We start from the raw sequence: 24,405 nt of genomic DNA on the forward strand, positions 1-24,405 counted from the left end.
TTTCTCTTGTAAGTATGCAATTCACTATATTTTATTAGCATAGATAATTAAAATATAAGTATATTTTTGTAAGAATATTCTAGGAAAAAAAATAATTCCCAAATGGGAATGTTTTGAAGTAAAAAAACGAATGCTTATGAAACTCTGTGTGTCATTCTGTTGTAAGATTATTCTGAACACTTAAAAATAATTAGATATTTATCTTATCATAGTGTACATACTTTCTGCTTGATTCATTTTTTGGTGGGGGGAGTTACAGTTGTATGTTAAATTCTAATCCAGTAGAGTGTTAACAGTTACCAGACTTATTTGTTAATTTCCAGGTATTGTAGTCTTAACATCATAATGTCGATATTTTGATAATCAGGTACTGGTAAGATGTTAATAAGTATAAATAGGAAATGTTATCTTCTTTTATAGGGTATATTTCAGAAATCGCTGGGTAAAGACTGTCCACCCAGTTGTGCATCAGTACTGTTTGATCTCAAGCGCACATTCCACCTTTCAGATGCCACAGAAAGAAGATATTCTTAAACACCGAGTGGTTGTTGTTACATTGAATACTTCCCAGTACCTCTGTCAGTTGGACCTTGAACCTGGTATGCTAACTCAAGACACAGAAGGGGTGCCTGAATGCACAGGGCTCTGCATTCAGTTTAGATCGGGGTTGGCCTGTGGGCCGTAGCTGGCCTACTGTCTGTTTTTGTAAATCAAGTGTTATTGGATGGAACACAGTCATGCCCATTTATTTACCTGTATTTTCTATGGATTCTTTTGTGCTACAGCAGCTGAGTCGAGTAGTTGCAACAGAGATTGTATGGCCAAAAAAACCTAAAATGTGTACTGTTTGGCCCTTCACATACACAAAATTTATCAACCCCTAGTTTAGACATTTTAGTGACTGCTACTCTGTTTGTTCTCTAATTGATCAGATGGTGTTTACTTACTGTTGATCATGTGAAAAATTCAAATTTGGACAGTGTTGGTCTTTTTACAATTTTCTCAAGTTTTTAATTTTAAAATAGTTTTCCATTAATACAGTGTAGAGACAACAATCATGATAGGTTTTTTTATGACATACTATTAAGATTATTTAAGTACAGGAACTATGTAAAATCAAACTAATATTATACAAAGTACAGACAGATGGTGACAAGAAGTTCTGATAAATATGGCAGAACTTAACCATCAAAATGTGGTGTCACTTTAAGGTAGTTGCTTTCGAAGAATATTCATTTATTACCGCTTTATTATAATTGTTGACATTGGTCAACGCTTTTTTGCTCTCTCCTTTTGGAATTGCTTTCAGAGCCAGTGACAAATTCTTTTAAGTCTCTGGAAGGTAGAGACAGTTCTCTTCACCTTGTATTCCTGGCACTTGGCCCCGGGGTATAGACACCTGGAGGCCCTTGATAAACCTCTGTTTATCTTAAAGAATGAACAGTGGCCAAACTTTCTTTTTTGAGGGTAGAGTTAATTTTAGAAAAGCTTCAAAATCTTTCTGAGGCATATCTGGTAAATAAGGTAGGTTATCAAACTGAGCAGTATCATTAGGGGTTGAAAAAAAAAAAAGAGAGAGACGTGCCTCTCATGTAATGAGACTTATTTTTCTTGTGCACGCAGCTCATAGCTGGCTGGTGAGGGCAGTTACAAAAGCAGAGTTTCAAAAATGTTTTGAACAGTGGCTGCATCCATTGGAATGAGTTATATTTCCTCTCAACTGACTTCTTTGATGGAACAACACTTATTTGCAATGTAAATTTTGGTATGTTTATTTAACAATCAGTCTCATTACTTCATGATTATACTCTGCATATTTGCCACGTAAATTAAATACCCAAGCCTCCTGAACAGTATAGTTTTGAGGAATGGCTTTGAAGAGCAAGAGTGTAGAACATTTATTGCAAATCAACGATCTGCTTTGTTTTAGGCATTGTTTATACTTTATTTAATTCTCATATCAACTCTGTGGAGGGTTATTTTACAGCTAAGACAACCAAGGCTCAGGCTAAATCAGTTTGACTAATTCAGGTTTCTTTTACTAGCTTAAGCAACAGTATAACAATTTCATGATTTATTCAGTTCCTGATTTAAGTCTAGTTCTATTTAATTAAAATGTTATCTAATGAAAACAGATTTTTTTCACTAGTCTCAGTTTTTTCCAATTTGATCCTATAATTATATAGTCATCTTCCTTAATTAGTCTTGTAGAACAAAAAGCACAAATTCTCCTCAACAGGGAGAAAAATGCATGTGTCCAAATCGTGCTTGGGCCACTGTCATTAAATAGACAACAGTTATTGATACTTGTACTGTCAACACAGCCATTTGTTTGAATGGACCGTGATGATGGTGGTGATGATGGTGGCGGTTATTACTGCCAGTCAGTAAGGTTTAGAAAGTTCCCAACCTAGAAACAAGTTGCATTAGGAAGTTGTATAAACAGATTGTTTGGAACTTGTTGCTATCCATAGAAATAGAGGTTAGGTTCTTGGGCCAACTCACAGGAGGCTAATTAATCTAGAGAGTTACAACTGGTCAGAGAAGCTACTTTGTGTTCTTTGCTGTGCTAGTAAAAACAGGGCCCCCCTCTCTCTACCTCAGTGAGCTAGCCATAGGGGGCAACATTTACTTCTACACATTGAGACAGCAAGATTTTTCTTCTGTCTCCTCTTTTAGGGGCAAAGAGGCTTTTCCTCCTTTCTGTACACAGATTCCTGTGCCTCAGTGTGAGTGGCAGCAGTAACCCAGACGTGGGCGTTTACATCTGGGGGATATTTGATAATGTACATTTTTGATACTTGTGTCACTTTTGTGTTTTTCTTTTTCAGACTGGTGATAGTTTTACAGCCAGGATAGGGTCTTAGGCTAAAACATTGTATATAATTTGTACACACACATGCACGCACACACACACACACACTAAACCTAAATAATCAAAATAGTGAATTTGCTAACAGATAACCTTTGTTTTTGGTCAAAGTTAGATTATCACTTTCTCCTTTATATTAGATTTTGGGTATGATTTTCTTTAATGTCTAATGTATGTGTTTAAGCTAAAGTTACTTATAAACTACCATTGTTTTATTTTTGGTGTTTTAGCAAATAAATAGTGAAAGGATTTTGGGCCTATCACTGTTTTGTTGCCAGCTTTTCTTTGTGGTGAAAAGCTGCTATCTTGTACTTTTAAAGTCTTTTTTATGTGTCCTGATTTAACTGTTAGTCTTGGGGCCATTAGTACCAGATGCCATTTACATATCTGTTGTTGAGTAAAATAGTTATTCCTTTCAACTTCTATTTTTAAATAATGATTTAAATATATGATCTTCTAAATTGAGGACTGGCATTAAAAGTACTCACAGCTCTTAAATCAGGACACTAAACTCTTTCCTTAAAAGAAAGACACTACTCTTCCCTTTATCACTGCTGTAATATGCGGTCCTGTGTTTATACTGTACTTCGCAGGATTTTTTACGCACGTTCTATTAGATGAGGCTGCCCAGGCCATGGAGTGTGAAACCATTATGCCCCTAGCATTAGCAACTAAGGACACGCGGGTTGTCCTGGCTGGTGACCACATGCAGGTGAGTGCCCTCTGAGTCACCGTGTTGAAAGAAGCTTCTGTTATATTTTGATGTTTAATATTTTGTTTTCTAAAACAGCCTATGAAATTGTGCCATGCATGTCAGTTTAAGTACTTTAAATATCTCTGTACTAATAGTGGAAAATGTTGGTGTTTCTGAAGGAAAATTGCTACCCCACCCCACCCCACTTTTTTTCCTTCTTTGGATAGAGAGTGGAATGAATGAGTCTATCAGTGTTCTAATTGTCATGTTTATTAATTTGAAGTTCTGTTCTCTGTAGTATGAATATTTGATTCTTACTTTTCTTTATCAAATAAATTTAAATTATCCTTCGTACAATTCCCCAGTTCCTGTCCCCAACATTTGTTTTCCTGAAGGGTTAATTTTTCATTATCATGGGAAACAAAGTACCTAATTAAAAATAATAGCCAAAATCTCAAAGAACTTGTCTGGTCTTAATACCGATGTATGAAAGAAAATTACAGTTTTTCTATTAAAATATCAGTTTTGCAAAGTTTCAGTTTGAGGTTCTTTCTCTTTTGTCACAGTTGGTTGAGATTGAACCTACACAGTGTTGTAGCTATCCATTTAGGAAAGAGTTGAAGGTAGAGGGACAAGTTCTGTTTTTGTTTCTTTGCCAGAAATTTAATTTTGTTCTTAGCATCAAAGTTATAATCAAGGATGGCTCCTTACACTTTACGAGATAAAGATGGCTTTTTTGCTAATTAATAAAAATAAGTGTTTTAGTCATAGGCGGTGTATCCTGCTAGCTCACTGTTTAAAATAGTTGCTTAATTTTAGTGAGACAGTTGATTGACTCCCCCAATGATGCAGTAGGTTGCATCCCTAAAATTACTAAGGTAGTAGCTATTTATTATTAAGTTGGAAGAGTCCTTTTTTTTTTTTTGCGGTACGCAGGCCTCTCACTGTTGTGGCCTCTCCCGTTGCGGAGCACAGGCTCTGGACGCCCAGACGCGCAGGCTCAGCGGCCATGGCTCATGGGCCCAGCCGCTCCGCGGCATGTGGGATCTTCCCGGACAGGGGCACGAACCCGTGTCCCCTGCATCGGCAGGCGGACTCAACCACTGCGCCACCAGGGAAGCCCGGAAGAGTCCTTTATTAACCTATGTGTAGAAACTCTAGGTTAGTGTTGGCATGCTGAAACGAAAAGTTAGACAATTTAGCCTCATTCTATATAGTAGTAAAATTGTTCCTAGAAAAATATGTTTGACTCTGCTTATTCCAGCATTCAGCATGTTGAGGTGTAGTACATCAGAAGTTTTAGCATGGTGGATTTTTTTTAAAGTATGTTAAAAAAAATACTACTTGTATATTTAGTTAAATTCTCTCCATGTGTCTCTCTGTTACAGCTCAGCCCTTTTGTTTACAGTGAGTTTGCCAGGGAAAGAAACCTTCATGTTTCACTGCTTGACCGGCTCTATGAGCATTACCCTGCCGAGTTTCCCTGCAGGATCCTCCTGTGTGAGAACTACCGCTCCCACGAAGCTATCATCAAGTAGGTGTGAGCTGCCCCTCTGTCACACTTTGTGTGGTCCGGTGGAAGGAGACTCAAAACAGCACTGTTCCTAGGGACAGATTATTCCCAGCAGAGTTACATGGTGTCCCTAGTGTTGCAAATTATGTTTAATTTTATGTCTGTGAAAGTATACTTCAAAAGTCAGCTGTAATTTATTATAGTAGGGCAGTTCTGGAAACAAAAACTTTAGGTTCTACTAGCTATAAACATATTTTTCTGTGACTAAATATATAATGTATATGTAAAACTACATGATGTAATAAACAAATATGTTGACAAGCCACATAATGGTTTGCGTATGTGTGTCTGGCTGTGTTATACAAGGAGTCTATTTTAAAAGAAAGGAAGGATGGGAGGGAGGAAGGAAAGAAAACCATGAAACTTAGTAATAAAGTTTTAAAAGGTCTCTATTAAATATAGTATGCATCTATACAAGTAAAAGTAGCATAAATGGTAGCCCAGTGAATAGTCACAAACCAAACGTACCCCTCAACCGGCATCCAGACCAAAAAACAGAATGTTCCCAGCACCCTGGGAAGCCCCTTTGTGTGCTGCATTCCTGTCACTGTCACCACCAAAATCTTAGGATTTTTTCAAGTTTAGTATAATTTAATAATATTGATTATGGCGGTCATGTGAAACTAATTTTTAGGTTTCTCTGAAAGCAGTAGGAGAGATATAAAAATAAGTTTAGATTTAAATATGGCTTTTATCAATATCTCAAAATGTGATTCCTCTTTTATTGTTGCCAATCATTTGCTGCAGTCAGTGATGAATCGAGTACTACGTAGCGTCTTCATTAGTAGAGTATTCATTTTACAGTTGAAGACTGGAATACCCTTCAGTTGTGTGTATTGTTTCAGTGTCTATAGATCTTTTTGTTTGCATAAGTATATGATCCACATAAATAAAAATATACATTTAAAAAATTTTAGTACAGAAAACCATAATAGCTAGCAAATTTCCTCATGAAACAAGCGTTTCATCTAGTACTGAACTGTCGTCATTTCTTCCTTTTCTTTCTATGTTCTGGCTTCATGCCTTCCCCAGATCAATTCATTTATCAGTGGTATACCAGGAGCCCACTGTGTTTTCATTGCTGTGGCTAATTTTGGTGAAAATCTTGGCATCATGGGTATTAGATGTTTGGATTAAAATTAATCATGGGCATAAAGCAACGTGAGATTTGACTGGTAATTTTTTCTTATGGGTAAAATTAATTTTGATGATAGGTTACTTTTTATTTATATATTTATTTCGGTCTTTTTCTGCAGTTACACCTCTGAGCTCTTCTATGAGGGCAAACTGATGGCCAGTGGAAAGCAGCCAGCACACAAGGATTTCTACCCACTAACCTTCTTTACAGCACGAGGGGAAGATGTACAAGAGAAAAATAGCACAGCTTTTTATAATAATGCAGAGGTACCTTAGTCATTTTTGCAAATTGTTGACATTTTTGCAGTCATATATATAGTCTGGTCTTATTAAGCTTTTATTTAAAATTTTGGGTTGATATTTTATTGTGTGTTGACTTCATTTACGTGACAATAGTATGGAAGTTTATTCTTTCTTGTGTAACATTGATTTGTTAAGATGAACCTGCCATGGGAAACAAAAACTTTGATTTACATTTTGTCTTATGCCAAAATACAGAACCTCATTTAAAAGAAGCCATCTAAAATGGACTGTGGTCACAATTTATAGTGCACACTCCAATGAGGCATCGTTTTACATGAGTAAAAAGACTTGACTTGTGGAATCCTGTGCTCCAGGGGGTCACACAGACCCACATGACGATGGTGCTAACCCATTATGTGCTGCAACTTGTGTGGTTCTCTCACAGTTTCTGACTTTTTAAGTTCATAGAAAATGTGGGGAGTATGAGGGGTCAGATCAGGTAGCAGACAAACACCTGTGATGTCTTTAGGGGCCAGCGGGCCAGAGAGCCTGAGATTTGGTGCTGGCTGTCACAAGGGAGTGGAGTTCTGGACTTCAGGAAACCCAGGGGAGGATGTGTGCATCGTTGGTCATTAGAAGAATGATTCGTGATATGTGATCTCCATCTCCCTTTCTTCCCTTGAGTCCCGTGATTTACTCATTTTATTTACAAAAAAAAATGCTATTTATTAGGTAATAGTAATTCATCTTTCCATTAAAAAATTGGTCAGAGGCCTGTAGTTAGGAGTCAGTACAAGAAAATTGACAGTACCTACTTGATAAACCCCTAGCCAAAAGTAAAGAAACTTGACATTTTAATTAGTCTGTGCCAATTAATTTTAGGAAAAGGTAAACTTTTCTTTACCTGTTTGAAATATTGACAAATAACTCTAGGGTTTCCTTTATTACTTTTGCACTCAGGTTGGAAGCTGCTGGCTGAAAAGTCAGTTAAGAAGAGAAAGGAAAATAAATATACTATTATACTGTCTTTTATAATTAACCATGTAATTACCTTTAGTAGTATGCTTTGTGTGAATTCAAATTACTGTCTGGTGTCACTTGCTTTCAGCCTGATGAATTTCTCTTAGTGTTTCTTTTAGGGCAGGTCTGCTAGTAAAGAATTCTTTCAGTTTTTGTTTTTTTCTGGGAATGTCTTTATTTTGCCTTCATTTTTGAAAAGTAGCTTTGCTGGATATTAGATTATTGAGTTATTTCTTTCAGCACCCTGAAATATGCGTTCCTACTGCTTTATTGCCCTCATTGCTTCTGATGAGCAGTCATCTGTTAATCTTACTAGAGTTCTTTGTAAGTGATGAGTTGTTTTTCTGTTGCTGTTATCAAGATTTTGTTTTTGTCTGTGACTTCTACCGTGTTGACTATGGTACGAGCAAAGGAGACTGCTTGCTTCACCCACTGTCCCACGCAGGCCCTCCCTGTGCAGCAGGAGATGGGGAAGGGGAATAGGTGCCACCCAGGTGCTGCCAGCTGCTCATGGCCTCCTGCTGCACCTTGCTGGGGAAAACGAGATCTCTGATGTGCATCCACTGCTGTAACCGCCTGGAGTAGCTCTTTCACCCCAGGGAGCTGGAGCAGGTGGGAGCTGCTCCTCGGCTGCTGAGACAGTCCAGTAAGACAGGGGGCTGTGGGAGAGCGGGGCAGTCCCAGCCTTCCACTCTTCTTCCCGACTTTCTGTAGATTTTGTTGAAACAATGCTTCTCAGCTTCTTGCAGCTCTTTGATCAGTCTCCAGAGACTTTGAATGATTATCTGTTGGCCTTGACCAGCTTCATAGATGTCTATCTGGGAGAGGGCTTTCCCCAAGCTCCTCATACCATTCCAAGTCTGTGTATTTTGACTACAGTTTTATGCTGCCTACTATATAAGGGGTAACAGAGGGACGAAGTGGAGAACTGGTTATGTGTTGCTTGTTCCTTATGGGTGAGAGCGCCATGTTTTCAATCCAGTTGACTCATCGGAATCCTTGGACGGTCTGGGTAGTTGTTTCACTTGCTGTTATTTCATTATAACAACAGGATGACTAGAGTCTATTCCTCTGTCATTCATTGAATTTATATGTGGAAGTGGGAACTGCATCCTGGCCATTAATCCTCGAGTTCTTAAAAGGAATAAAACTATCAAATTTTTGTATATTTACTATTATAAATTTAAGTAGATATTAACTAACAAATAGTAAATAAATAATGTATTTAAAAGACATTAAAATTTTCTCTTTCCTCTCTCTGCCCCTGGACTCTTGCCTGACCCTCTATTGAGCTTGCCTTATAATACGTATTTTAAATTAGGAATCTGTTTTCTAACTGTACAGTAATCTCTTCACAGGCAAGGAGCGTGTTTTAGTAACCATTTTGTCCCCTACTGTGCCAAGCATCAACACTATTTGTTTGATGAATTCATCGAATCAAAGTAGATTAAACTACACTAAAAGTTCTACTCTAATTCACTAAGTGGGGTCCAGAAAATCCAGATGGTAAAATACGGGCTTACTTCACTGCAAGGTTAATGACAGGGCGTGGGCAGAGTTGTACCATGAGAAGGCAGTGAACTCTGAGAGTCTGTCCTGAGGTCCAGATTTGCCCCAGTCCCAGCTGCGGTTTGCTGCCAGTTGTTGGCTGTTCTGTTTACTTATATCCACGGGGAGAGGAGGAAGGGTAGCCCTCGCACTGCTGAGACGTTGGCGGTGCTGACTCTAGGGCTCTCCTAATGGGTTTCATTGGCCTGAGCTACAGAGTGGACTGAGAAATACTGGGAACGTGGGGTTGCCAGTCCCACGCGCTTCTCTCTAAACGGGAACCCGAACCTGTCCCCATTTGAGAAGGGGGGCCAGGTAAGGGGTGGGGCCAATGGCCAGTTACATCGTCTCCAATTTTCACGTTTTCACTGGGTGCACTATTGTAGAGATTTACTGCTTGAAATGTAAACAAAAATGTGTTCACATCAGCAAAGCATTATTCCTGGTTTGAGGTGGTTTTAAAACGACATTTGCTAAAATGGAATCCTTTGTACATCGATTTCAGTTACCATATTCTTTTCTCCAAGCACTTGTATAACTTTAATACTTATACATGTACATTTGTTTAAAGGTCTTTGAAGTGGTGGAACGTGTGGAAGAGTTAAGAAGGAAGTGGCCAGTAGCGTGGGGGAAGTTAGATGACGGCAGTATTGGTGTGGTGACTCCGTATGCCGACCAGGTGTTCAGGATACGCGCTGAACTTCGAAAAAAGAGATTATCTGATGTTAACGTCGAAAGGGTGCTAAATGTTCAAGGTAGCTATTAATGGAAATGAATTAAGTTATTCAAATGGTTAGATCTTAAAGTGTGTGCACATTTGATTTTTAGTTTTCAGGATCTCTTTTCTGGACAAGCAATTATGTATTCATTTCATACCAAGTTCTTTAATGCCAAATTTGGCAATTCAAGGTCGAGCTCACTTACATGTTCGTTAAATTTCTATATCCAAATAAAAGAAGTATCAACAAATGGATTTCCTCCATGACTGTAACTGCAAATATCTGTATGCTGTAGTTGCAATTGCATACAACACCTATTGTTATAATGTATCTGAGAACTAATTTGTTTATAAAGATTTTTAAAAACTTCTACCTGTCAAGCAGATTTTTAAAGGCATAGCTTGTTCTTCATCTAGATTTTCCTAAGTGAATAAGGCAACTCTTTTAAATTTTCATGTAATTAGTTGCTATGAAATTTGTGCGTTTAAGTAAGTGAAGCAACACTATAATGTGAGTGCCAGAAAAGCCCAGTACAATCTGAGGTTTCATGGTAATATACAATAATAAGAGTAATACAATTTCTAGATTATGGGGGGAGAAAATAGCTCCAGTACCATGCATTCAGATCACACAGAATTGGGGTGTGCATTTTAGAAAGAATATTACTAATAAACTAGGAAGCGTCCAGAGACGACCTAGCATAGTTAGTGGTCTAGAAACTGCCCTGTGGAGTCAGAAATGGTTGAAGGAACTAGGATTGTTTGGCCTGGAGAAGAGAGAACGAAGAATTGACCCTAGAACTGTATTCGCATCTGTGGAGACTTGTCATAGAACGAGGGAAGAGATGTGTCGATGTAAGAAAGAACGTGTACAGACTAGTCTCTCTCTAGGCTTCCTTATGGAATCAGTTCTTCTGGGTGTGTTTCCAGAAGTAGAGTTGCTGCATCATATGTTAGTTCTGTGTTTAATTTTTTGAGGAACTGCCGTGGTATTTTCTATAGTGTTTTACATACTGTTTTATATTTCCACCTATGGTGAACAAGAGTTCCAGTTTCTCCACGTTCTCATCAACACCTCTTATTTAGCAATAAGATTTAAAAAATGAAATGCTTTTATTATATCAATGGTTCAGAATAACAGTCCTCTTATTTTTAATTTTTTTTTTTTTTACAGGAAAGCAATTCAGAGTTTTGTTTCTTAGCACAGTACGTACAAGACATACTTGTAAACATAAACAGACACCAATTAAAAAGAAAGAGCAACTGCTGGAAGATTCCACAGAGGACTTAGATTACGGTTTTTTATCTAACTATAAGCTTCTCAATACTGCCATCACAAGAGCACAGTCCCTGGTTGCCGTGGTGGGTGATCCCATTGCTTTGTGCTCTATTGGAAGATGCAGGTAATTATGTGCTAGTGTTTGAGATATTAAAGGGGGAAATGTAGAGTAATTTGCATCCCTATGCACATATTTATATGACCTCCTGGCTAATTAAAATCAAGTTTAGTCTTAACTAATACCCAGTGGGAACACAAAAATATATTGCTTTGAGCCTATTCATTATGTATATGAAATTGTGTGTTCATTGAATCAATCATCATTCATAAGATGTTTCCTGAGTGCCTACTGTGTTCTAAGTACTCTTCTAGCCACTGAGGATACATCAGTGAACAAAACACAAAAATCTCTGCCTTTGTGCGGCTTAACATTTTATTGGGGAGGAGAGGAACACCGACAGTAAGCAAAATAAAAACACTGTAGTATTTTATGTGGTAAATTCAGTGGAAGAAATAGAACGTCAAGGGGCATTAGAAGTGATGGGGTAGGGTGGGCGGTTTGTGATCTCACATGGTGTGTGTGGTCAGAGAAGGCCTCACTGAAAAGCTGACTCTGGAGTTGAGGGTATGAGCTACGCAGGCTCCAGGGCTAAGAGTGCTCCAGGACAAGGGACTGACCAGTAGTACAAGGGTCCTGAAGGTGGTTTTGTGTGTGTGCGTTATCTTTGATGGAGACTGAATTTCATACCCATACTCCCCTCTTTTTTCCTTCATTATTGTTTTAGCTTGTTTTTGATGAGTTTCCTTCTCATTTTCTCTCAAGGCTTCTCAATGCAAATCTTTGTGTCTGGTTAATCCAGAGGATCTTAAAATTAGGGGGTTAAAAAGGGTTGTTACTTGTATTTGGAAAGAACTGTTAGTATTCCTTAGATTGTAGCCATAAGGAATGTTAAAATATCAACATAAATAAAAAACTTTTCCTTGTACACTTACGATTTATACTAGTTAATAGGACTTCTAATTGTATGAAGCCAGTAATATAAGGCTTGGCCTACGCAGTGTTGAAAAACTATGTTACAAAAAAAGTTGAACAGAAATCTAGAATATCCTTTATGAAAAAGGAAGAAATGCACGAGGGATTACTTAAAATTTTTTAAGTATTCTAGTACCTGTCAGAGTGAGTTCAGAAAAGTAGAAAGAGGTGCCGATGGTCTCAAATACACCTTGGGTAGTTATTTCTTCGTGGTATGTTAGAGTAGACAAAGTTGTTAGGAAGTGGCCCGTTTAAACCAAGTTTTCTGTTGCAATATAGATATAGCAGCATTTTATTATCTGTTTTCCTGTCTCAGCAGGAAGAAAGTATTCTATGGCAAAGGAAACAATTTGGGACCTTTAAGAATAAGCTGTATACATTAGAGTTTAAGATTCCAAAAGAAGTTAATATACTTTATAGGGGAAAGCCATTAATCACGTAGAGTTTAATTTATGGTTACATTCTGAAGAATAACCTTTTATTTTTAAGGAAGTAAAACTTGAATGGTCCATGATTTGTTTATATATAGCTAAACAGTTCTATTGTAAAATATCTTTAATTTCTTGTTTTAAAAATAGATTTCCATTAATTTTTAGCCACTAATGACAAAAAGTTGGGGAAGGAACTATATTAATTCCAAGATACCAATGAATAAAACTAAGTCTATTAATTTGGCTTCCTTCCTGAGAAGTTCACTTTAGTTACTTTACTATTCATTGCAAATATATTTGGTTAGAATATTGCTGTGGTAGTTTACCATTTTTGTTTATATTTATCATTTGATAAATGTGAGAACATGTACAGTTTGATTAGAATTTTATTAGATTAACACATGTAAAGTCGGCTGACATGTATTAAAAGCAACTAGAAACTGTTGTGGGAATAAATAGGTATAACAGTAGTCTTGAGTGACATTACTTTTGGACATTCTTTATAAATAACCCCAAACGTTTACCAACATGCATATTTTTAAAAATCATTACCGCTTTCCACAGAGGTATATTATACTGTGAATTACATGAGATCAGCATTTTTCACCCCTTGTCTGACATAAGTCATTATTTTCTCAGAGCAAATAGGTGAATGATTCTTCCTGAGGCCATGCTATCAGAATGATCCAGGGCTAATTTTTAACTTGAAGCCAGGCCTACAGGTTGCTTATTTCTTACTACTCAGCTGGAGTGTGTCAAGGCCCTCAAATTAATTTATAAGCTAAGTAAAATATTTTCAGAGACTTCAATACATTGTGTAGGGAGAGAAAATCATGTGACCCATAGCTGAATGGGAATGCTGATAATCTGTTATTTGGACAATTTAATCAGCTCTAACCCAGGAGCTGATGGTTGAGGCTATGGATATTTATGCTTTACTCTTTCCAGTTTCATTAGAAATTAAATTAATCTCATAATACAGGTAAACCTGGAGGACATAATGTGATTCTTAGGTACTATACTAATGAAGGCGTGAATTCTTTGTATCAATAGTTTGAGTTAATCAGGATGTCTCTCTCCCTTGCTCATTTTGATATTTATAAAAAACTAATATGATATTTCCAAATATTGATCAAGTTTTCAAGGAATGATTACTGTGTTTACTATACCAGTTTAGAAGGCAACCAGTTGTATAATCTTTTTTGTTGTAAAGGATTTTTAAACAACTTTTCTGTTAACCCTAAATGAATGGAGGGAACTTTCCCTTCTCCCACTTGCCAAACAAACAAATATTAATGCAGGAGCTGCTGTTTATTGACAGCTTTCTCTGTGCCAGGTGCTAGGTCAAGTGCTTTGTACACCTTGCCTCGTTCAGTCATCCTAATAACCCGGTAATGTGGGTATTTTATTTGCATTTTAAATGGGCAGCCTGATGTAGAGTTTAAATTACTGCCCAGGACCACATAGCTACTAAGTGTCTCACTCAAACAGATGTCAGATTGACCTCTCTGGGTTACCCTGCCTTTCCGAGGAAGCGAGGCGTGCGCATGGATAAATCTACACTGAGTGAGGAGAGGTGATAGGGGAGGGGAGGCGGGGCGTGTTCATGCGTTTTTCCAAACCAGAGAGTTTGGAAGAGATCTCTCTTTGAACCGAATTTCTTCATTAGCGAATTCACCTGCTCAGTGAGATATAAACCTATTTCACACGTGTAGAGGTGTGTGTATGTGCACACACACCCTCTCTCTCTATGACCTGAGGACACCAAGTGATTTTTCAATGTTTTATCAGCGATCCTAGAAGCAAGGTTAGCATGAAAATGAAAGCAGACTTTGGGTTCATGCAGTGATTGAACGTAAGGTTTTGTCTTCTGAAAGTAACACTTACATTCACAACGTAGAGACACACTTGGGTTTTCTAACCAACATTACTAGAAAAAAATTAACATGTTAACATTTTAGGGAGGCGCTGAGAATTGGTGAAGCCTTTAACTAATCATAGTGGTGAATTCTTCAGTCTGAGTGTTGTTGAAATTCTCTAGTGATCTTCCAGTTATGTGTTCTGAAATGCCTCATAATGCCATGTGTAGTATTTCATTAAGGAATTGAATTCAAGGACAGTGTGAAATGGTCTTTGAAAGAGCCTTCACAAAGAGAAGAAAGGAATATTTTTGCCTTTAAGGATTTTTGAAGGAAAGAATACATTTCTCTGAAAGTTTAAAAGTGAGAAATAAAAGTCTTCTTAGTGATAAAGTATAATGATAATAATAACACTGTTGGTGCCCTGTTTTACACATGAGGAAACTGAGGTATGAAGAGAGGTTAAATAACTTGCCCAACGCTACAGGGCTGCTGAATGACAGAGCCATGACTGAAGCCCAGGCAGCCTAGTTCTAGAATCCACGTGCTTGACCATTTTGCTATTCCCTTAGGCTATCAAAAGACAAGTGAGATTTAAGATGGAAATTCCAGGTTGCTTTTGGAATTAGTTGAACTTGATTAGCTTCTAGCAAGTGTTTAGTGTTGCTTCTGAAACGGTTCCTTTAACTCAAAGGCTGTTTCCTTGAGATCCCTGGGATCTTGTAGATGAAAACTGTCACCAAGCTACCAGCTTCTTGTGACGTGTGAGGTTGTTTAGAGGTTCTGCTTAGCTCGATGTTACTTCAGTGCAGTTGAGGTAAGTAACAGCGTATAGGGACAGGGTATGGAGCTTGAAACAGAGCAAGTTCTAGCATTTTAGTTATGTAAGCTGGACATGAAAATATGTTATAATAAGTAAAAATTAAAAACTGGGCTGTAGTAAAGTCAATCCATTCTCTCCTCATTTTGCTGTGTCTTGAAGTTCACACGAATATAAAATGCCACTCTATGAAATTATTGCTTTATCAATTAGACCAAAAAAACTTCTTTTTAATACAGGATGTAGTAGAATTGTATTGATAAATATTAATACAGTTGAATATTTTGGGGTTCTTTATCAAAAGGGTAGGAAAGTTTTTGGATTTTATATCCTGAGTGCTATGTTGAAGATAGTCTTTCCTTAGCTGTCAGACTATGAGAAAAAAAATTTGATTCCTATGGAAAGGTTCTTAAGAATAAAAATAAAGGGCAGCTTTCAGTGTGCATTTCTTAGCAACACACACTTCCTGTAGCTGAATGAGTGTCTTGTTAGCCTTTATGTCTTATTGTTGGAAATACATATTTAATATTTTATAGCATTTTTACCTTTCCTATTGTTGACATGGAGGAGGCCTGAATTTTTTTCTGGACCCATTTCTTAAACTCATCTTTAAAAAGTTAGAGAAGATGGTAGAAAGCATATGTAAGAGAAGCATAGTTTGAAATGAAAATCTGCTAAGTTTTATGAATGTATTAATAACTCCATTCCCATTCATATACTAACTTTTATAATATAAACCTTTTTATTTATGCTTCTTGAAGCCATCTTGATTACCTGCTGTCCACCTGGACACAAGGATACCAACTTGGAAAAAACCATATCACATATCTTTTATAGCATAATAAAACATTATTTGAACCTAATACCAAAGATAGGTATGCATATTTATAATAGTCATTCAAAATCCTAAAACTTTTTATATGTTATCTTTTGTAATATATAATATTTTTAATATTTGGAGATCAATTTTCAAAACTTCAGGAGCAACAGTGTACAACTGGATTAATTTTGAATGTATTTTTCTCCTTTAGTATTTATTAATTTGATTAGGAGATAAATAATCATCATTAAAATTAGCATTCCAGGGCTTCCCTGGTGGCGCAGTGGTTAAGAATCCACCTGCCAATGCAGGGGACACGGGTTCGAGCCCTGGTCCAGGAAGATCTCACATGCCGCGGAGCAACTAAGTCCGTGCGCCACAACTGCTGAGCCTGCGCTCTAGAGCCCGCGAGCCCCAACTACGGAAGCCCACGTGCCTAGAGCCCGTGCTCCGCAACAAGAGAAGCCACCGCAGTGAGAAGCCTGCGCACCGCAACGAGAGGAAGCCCACGAGCAGCAACAAAGACCCCGTGCACCCAAAAATAAATAAATTTATTTTTTTAAAAAAAATTAGCATTCCAACTTCCTGTGTTTTTCATAATTTAATTCTTTTAACTTAGTCAGTTAATGTTATGAGCTTTGCTGTGACAAGCGTCAGTTAATTAAAAGAAACATATAGGAATAACTGGTTAATTCTTAAGTTCCTTATGAGAATTATTTACTTTGTGGTTCAGATTTATGTCTGAATTGGCTTTTCTTAGTCACCCACCCAGCACCAGGCTACTTTGGCCCCATAATTCAAATTTGTGTGTGTGTGTGTGTGTGTGTGTGTATGTATATAATATATATGTGTATACATACAAATGTGTATATGATGAGTATGCCTAGAAGTACAAATCTTTGATAAAATGAGTTATCAATTTTGAAATCCTTGCTTACTGTATGGATAACAAAATCTGTCATTCCAAATTAGTGTGCATAGTCGAGCACTGACCATGTTACTTTCATTGATCAGCCAGAATTAATGGAGAGCAGAATTTGTATGTTCCACAGTACTAGACATGAGTGTAGTTTCAGAACCAAACTTCTGAAGTCTTGTGATCTGGTGGGAAGATTATACCTGAATCATAGATGAATACTGGGCCTAAGGATTTGGGGTTGGGGTGGGGGAATTCGAAATTAATCTTTAGTTGCTTTTAGTCATTTCTGTGATCTCGTCCACTGAAATTATAAACTGATCTTCTAAATCTTTTCTGTAGGAAATTTTGGGAGCGGTTTATTGCCCTGTGTCATGAAAATAATAGCCTACATGGAATCACTTTTGAACAGATCAAAGCTCAGCTAGAGGCTTTAGAACTAAAGAAGACATATGTGTTGAATCCACTGGCACCTGAATTTATCCCCCGGGCTCTGAGAGTGCAGCACACGGGAAATACCAACAGATTGCAGCAGTCACCCCCCAAGGTAAAGCCTGTCAGTGAAACTGAGGAGGTTAAAGAGAGAACAGTGCAGAGACGTCAGAGCTTTCTTGGGCTGCAGGTTACTTTATGTGTCGGGATTGAAGGTTACATTTGATGGCAACCAGTTTCTGCAAGGAACTTGTCCAGTGTGGACATTAATTGAAAATACAGCGTGGTGTTTAGCCATGCTCTTAATGGCATAAATCATCCTCAAAAAGTTTTCAAGGGGACTTCCCTGCGGTCCATGGGTAAGACTTCACCTTCCAATGCAGGGGGTGCAGGTTTGATCCCTAGTCGGGGAGCTAAGATCCCACATGCCTCACAGCCAAAAAAACCAAAACATAGAAAAACAGAAGCAATATATTGTAACAAATTCAATAAAGACTTTAAAAATGGTCCACATCAAAAAAATCTTAAAAAAAAAAAAGTTTTCAGGTACCTGATTAGGTCTGGTGCCCTTTGTATAATATAACCTCCCGGTCCTCTCTACTGATAGACTTATTTTAGCAAGATGTGAATAAAACAAAGCAGTTTAAAAGACCGCCACACATGTTAAAAGCATGCTCTTATAGAATATTATATAGCATGCTCTTACAGCATATTTTTATAAGGAACAATATAATAGCAATATGTGTATAAAGAGAATAGCTCTAACCTCTTGTTGATGACCAATTCAAGTGGTGTTTGACACAGAAAATTTGGCTGACTGCTTGAAGGTTACTTTAATCGACTTTGACCAGTGTTTGTTGCATAAGAAGTAGTCCAGTCATTGGGATGGGATGGGATGGGATGGGGGGGAATCAAGGCCCCCAGGTCTACTTTTGAACTATAGTTATTTTGGTCAGAAACAGCTGGTTTCTTTGCTAGATTGCCTGAAAAAAAAAAAAAGCTTGCACTTACCATCTAGAAAAGAAAGTTATAAGTGTGGCATGTTTAGTATTCTGGTTTTTGGGTGTATTTATAGTCATCAGCATGATATTAAACTTATTGACATGAATTAAGAGAGTATGCCAGTTTGGGGCTTCATTTTAGAAATGTAAAGGTTAATGTGCAAGGAATAATTGTTGGTTTAATATCTTGAAGAACTTTTAGCTGAGTAAATACTAAACTGAGATGAGAACTGCTTTCCGTTTTAATGTACTGTTGTCTGAGTCTAATAAAAATGGACCTGATATACAATAATGCTTTAGTGACTTGGGACTAAGCAGATTAAGCATTTTGCATAACTGAATCCTCGAGATTTCTAAACTATTGATAAATTAATAATCAACTTATTTATCAAATAGTTAAGTTTCTTCTGTGTGACAGCTGTTACGGTAGGTAGTAGAGAAGCAAATTAGCCCCAGTGTTCTTGCAGCAGATGTTGGAGGGTAATGGTCAGAGGAAGTACCACTCCACCACAGTGGAGATTTCAGGGTAAATTCACCGAGTGGATGGAGTGAGTGGGAGATTGGGGAGACTGTCAGAAACTAGAACAGAAACTCCTTTAGGGCAGAGATTTTTGCCTGTATTATTTGCTGCTCTAGCCTCTGTGCCTAGAACAACATCTGGCTTATCACAGGTGCTTAGAAGTATTTTTAAGATTGATGAGTGAAGCTTAACAAAGAGCTCATAGGAAAAGCAAGAGGTGTGAGAGCAGGCTCTCCAGGGAACAGCAAGTAGCTTAAAGTAGGTGAAGAGTGGGAACCCAGTTAGAAACGTTTAAATTTTATTGTTTTTTATTTAACTGTTTCAGAGACATTATACCTTTTGCACATTCTTAAATACAACTACAATAAACTTTTTACTTAACTGATCAATGTTAGCATCAATTCATGTACCATAGATGCAGCTAGATTCAAGCCATTATATCAAATGTGTACTGACCCTAAGCAAGATCCTGTGATTTGCTTTTTGTTTTTATTTTAAAGGTAAAGAAAATATATGTTGAATCCACTGGCTTTTCCAACACTATAAACTCCCCGAAGACAAAAATCCTATTCTGTATACTTCTTATGGCCTCTAGTGCCTAGCCCCACTCTGCACATAGTGGCTGCTCAGTAGGTACCTGATAAGTGAATAATGGCTATGATGCATCCAGGAGAGTGCAGTGGGGCTTCCTTCTTTCAGTAGGAAGGCTGTGTAGTTAAGGACCATAGCATCCATCTCCCCAATTTTTTCTTCTTAACTTTTTGGGAAATTTTCTTCACTGATCCAGTAGATATCGTCTGTTATTTCATTGTCACTAACACAGAGGTTCGCTCAGTTGTTTATATACCTGGTTATTTAAAGTTCTTTATATCATATATAATAATAATAATTTTAGGTAACTAAGTTATAGTGAGCCAAAAGTTACTTTTGTCATCATCTCTCCCTTCACGCCCCAGTACTATATTTTACTTCTATTAAATTGTTCTGAGGATTGAATTTGTACTGGAGTCTTTTTTTATCCAACTTTCTATTGTAGAAAATTTCAAATATATACATAAATAGATGAGTATAATGAATTCCCTATCATCCAGCTTCATTAACTATCAGTTTATCCTTGATCTTATTTCAGCTGTCAGCCCACCACTCCACCACCACATATACGCACTGGAGAATTTTGAAACAAATTGCAGATGTTTTATTTCATATGCTAGAGTCTTTTGATGAAGGGGAATTTACTTGTAAGAAAAGCGTGCTGTTTCTTAAAACAGGATACTAAGCCATATAATTTCCCCCCAAGTTTCCTTAATGTTTAACTTTTAATGCAATTCTGTGCATAAGAAATATTAAAAACTAGTAAGGTTAATGTTAGCCTAAGACTTAGAATCCCAGTAAGGTTTAATGTAGATAAAATCATCAGAATGCTGGGTGATGGTTACCCGTGCTCCAGGACCTGCTCCCTCAGCACGGTGTCTGGCAGCAAAGCCTGCCCCTAGCTCTTCACCAATCAAATGGCTTTATTCTCCTCACTAAGATGTAGGTTCTCTGGTAAGGGTTAGCGAAGGTACAGATATTAGGGGATCCAGGAGCAGGTGGTCCTAGCTAAGACTCACTGCCCCACTCTCCAGGCATCGTTTATCTGTAGGAAGGCATCTGTTTCACGGGTGCCTACAGAATCAGCACGTAGGAAACCAATTTGCTTGTCTTCAGTCTGCTTTCTCCTGGGCACGTGCTGGGAACAGTGTTCAGAAACTTTGCGAAGATGGGACAGATTCATTTGTACATACTATAAAAACTATTCACAGGATAGATAATATTCAGAAATGGGTCCTCTGAGGAGACCATAGCATTGTTTTATAGATTTTAGTTTGTGAATTGTTCTTCACTGTCTGTAGCTGCTTATGTTGTGTCTCAGTGTCCAGCCATCAGAAGATGTGTCAGACTTACGTGGCTCAGTAGCCTCAGTGCCCAGCCAGGGGTGGACATATCGTGGGCCCTCATAAGCATTTGTTGAATGAATAAATGGAAAATGAAAGAATGAGTGAATGAAAAAATAAATACTTGAATGAATAAACGGTTGAGTAAAAAAAAATGGTCCTCAAAAAACAGATGATGTGAACTACATTTGCTTATAAGCTTTCTACCAAAGGTATACATACTTTCTGAAGGTTTATTAGCAGAAGTTTGGAATTATCATTATGGAGTGACTTTTCTACATAGTTTGCTCTAGCTTACTGCTGCATTGTTATTTAGTTATATGCTACCAAACACTGTATATTTTGTATAGACCAAGCACACGTATTGCTCTACAGTTGCATGGGAAGTCTAAATATGCTAGAGGAGTTTTCCCATATTGAACTGTAACAGGGTGCTGAATTATGCTTGCAGATACGCCACTATCTTCTTGTGAGAGGCCCCAAGTTGCTTTTTTTTCCCCCATTCGTTCAACAGTATTCATTGAGCCAGGCGATGTTCTAAGCTCAGGGAATCAATAATGACCTAAACAGATAAAGTCCTGGGTATTCAGGTCCTTCCCAAGTTTCTTTCTCACTTGGTTTATCACACAGCACCCAGAGTGCTGATGCACATTGTCTGGCATGCTTCCAGCTTTACAGTGCAGGATCGATCCAGGCTATGGTTATTCTTTGTATTGATTTCCTATTGCCGTTGTAACAAATTACCACAAGCCTAGTGACTTGAAATGACACCCATTTATTATCTCACATTCCTTTGAGTCAGATGTCCAGGTTTTTGTTGGTTTCTTGGCTCCAGGTCAAGACCAGGATCAAGGTGTTGGTCGAATGGGCTCTTATCTGGAGGCTCTGGGAAGGCTCTGCTTCTAAGGTCATGCAGGTTGTTGGCAGAATCCAGTCCTTGGGGTTGTAAGGACTGAGGTCCCTGTTTCCTTGCTGGCTGTCAGCTGGGAGCCATTCTTAGCTCTGGAGGCTTCTTTCCGGTTCTCGCATGTGGCTCTACCTCTCAGAGCTGTCAACAGTGCATTGAAGCCTTCTCTCTCTTGGCATCTCTGACTTCCCCTTCTACCACTTGTATCTCTTCCTTCCTTTTCTTCCACATCTCTTTGACTCAGCTGGAGAGGTGTCTCTGCTTTTAGGGCTCATGTGATTAGATTGGATCGCCCCAGATAATCCAGGATAATCCTCCCATTTTAAGTCTTTAGTTACATCTGCAGAGCCCCTTTTGCCACATGACATGACAACTCATGGGTTCCAGGGAGTAGGGTGTGTATGTCTTTGGGGGGCTGTTGTGCCTTCCACACTGACCCAGTGACAGCGTTTTCTCCACCTGACACACAGCCACCCCTGGTTGACAAGTCCTCAGAGGCTGAGAAATCTGAATGGTTTATTAGCCTCTTGGAACGGTCTTATCTCTGCTGTGTCACTGCTCTCCTTTCTTCTGTCAGCGTGTCTGCCTCTGGCTGCTCTTGTGGTCACTTCTTATTGCTTACGCCTCTCATCTTCCACCTGTTGCTGCCGTCCCTGCTGTCTGCCATTTTCTCCTTTCCTCTGCCTGCTTTTCTTTTCACTTCTCTATTCCTCAGAAGCTTGTTTTTTGTTTTTTTTTAATAGCTAATGACAGTCACTGTGAACATTCTCTTCTGGTTAATGGAGCAACTCTGATTCTTTCTTGACTATTTTTTTTCTGACATTTTAAGAGTTGGAGCTTAGCTGCCCTTGCCTACCCGTCGCTAACCAGCTGACCATAAGCCTTTGATGTTTAGTGCTAACCTGAATATTTAAAGTTGCTGACGGATAGGGAGATAAGTGAAGCATCACTGGACCTTTGCTTTGGTCAGGAACACATTCTTCTTCTTGCTATAGGCATTATCCCCCCACTTAAGCTTTCAGATATAATGTACAAATAAAAAATTTACGTGGTGGAAGGGTAAGTTGTATAATGTGCTACTTGTGTTGTGTAATGGCTTTGTGTGTTACATTTAGCCAATGAAAAGAGAAAAAAAATTTTTTTAAGTCTAGAAACTCAGAACCATATGTTTCTTCACATATTTCTGCCCCAAAGTCATCATTTTTAATGGTAGACTAGCATGCCATTGTATGAATCTGCCATTGCTTATTTAATAAATTTTCTACTGATGGACATTTAGGTTCCTGGAAGTGCAATTATTGGGTTAAAGCATATGTACATTTCTGATGCTTTTGACATCCACATTGCTTTCTAGAAAATTCGTACATTCTCTTAAGCAGATTATGACACTGTGCATTTTCCTGTTCCTTCGGTAAATTTTACAGTTTGATGCCATGAATCATACTCAAAATATCATAAACCCCAAAGCATATTTACCTTCGTATTATTATTTTAAAGGTTCTCATCCTCAAGAGTTGAAGATTGATATTTTTCCCTTGAAAACGGCATTTACACTTCATCATTTAATTCATAGAAAATTTATAGAGAAGCTGCAAAGGAATAGAATTTAGGTTTCAGTCATATTGATGCATATTTCTTTTTATAAAAACATTAATTTAAAAAGAAAAAAGAATTTTAGATATCCTTAATTTGATGTTGAGGAAACTTGAGGCCTAGCACCACGACTTAATGTTTTTATTTTATTTTATTTTATTTTATTTTATTTATTTTTGGCTGTGCTGGGTCTTCGTTGCTGTGCACAGGCTTTCTCTAGTTGAGGCAAGCGGGGGCTACTCTTCATTGTGGTGCGCGGGCTTCTCATTGCGGTGGCTTCTCTTGTTGCGGAGGACAGGCTCTAGGCACACAGGCTTCAGTAGTTGCGGTGCGTGGGTTTAGTACTTGTGGGGCATGGGCTTAGTTGCTCTGCGGCATGTGGGATCTTCCCAGACCAGGGATCGAATCCATGTCCCTTGCATTGGCAGGCGGATTCTAAGCCACTGTACCACCAGGGGAGTCCCTGACTTAATGTTTAAAAAGAAGGTTGGCTCAAAGGCCTCTAACGGTTATTAATTACAGACTCACAGTCTTTACATTTTAATTGTTGCTATATACATTTATTTTGCATGGAATGAGGAAAATGGTTTTTGTTCTTTAATATTAGGTGTGTTTAAATTATTATACATTTGTGTTTTTCTGTAAAGGGGAAAAGCCTCCATCATATCCAGAATGATCATTTCCAGAATGATGGAATTGGTAAGTGGAAAAATTAGCCCTATGAAAACTTGCTTTTATGATGTAAGACATTTATTCCAAATTTCATCATTTAGAAAGAGGAGGATGGAGAGGGACACACACACACACACACACACACACACACACTCTGACACTTTGGAGCTCATGTAACTCTTTTATTCAACACATCTGTTCTTTTGAATGCTTTGATATGTCATTTCTGAAAAGAGGTGATTTTGTAGGTACCAAGGTACATATATATAGAAGTTTTGAGGATGAACATTTAAGCCTCCTATGCAACATAAGTTTTTGGAACATATTTATATCCTACAAATGTTGGGTATACAAATTTTCAAGATAAAGTTTATTTAAGTGAT

The 24,405-nt window shown here is 37.9% G+C and overlaps 1 protein-coding gene across 1 annotated transcript in view; it reads left to right on the plus strand.

Moving 5' to 3' along the window:
* HELZ (helicase with zinc finger) overlaps positions 1 to 24,405 on the plus strand; it is a 148,964-nt gene that overhangs the window by 76,492 nt on the left and 48,067 nt on the right. Inside the window, exons 18-25 of the mRNA XM_065896821.1 lie at positions 421 to 599; positions 3,466 to 3,584; positions 4,955 to 5,100; positions 6,396 to 6,543; positions 9,659 to 9,842; positions 10,980 to 11,208; positions 17,306 to 17,510; positions 23,998 to 24,049. Of these exons, the coding sequence (XP_065752893.1) occupies positions 421 to 599; positions 3,466 to 3,584; positions 4,955 to 5,100; positions 6,396 to 6,543; positions 9,659 to 9,842; positions 10,980 to 11,208; positions 17,306 to 17,510; positions 23,998 to 24,049 (1,262 nt within the window). The remainder of the gene's footprint in view (positions 1 to 420; positions 600 to 3,465; positions 3,585 to 4,954; positions 5,101 to 6,395; positions 6,544 to 9,658; positions 9,843 to 10,979; positions 11,209 to 17,305; positions 17,511 to 23,997; positions 24,050 to 24,405) is intronic.

Source organism: Phocoena phocoena, chromosome 19 (assembly GCF_963924675.1).
Source record: "Phocoena phocoena chromosome 19, mPhoPho1.1, whole genome shotgun sequence".
Taxonomy (NCBI): domain Eukaryota; kingdom Metazoa; phylum Chordata; class Mammalia; order Artiodactyla; family Phocoenidae; genus Phocoena; species Phocoena phocoena.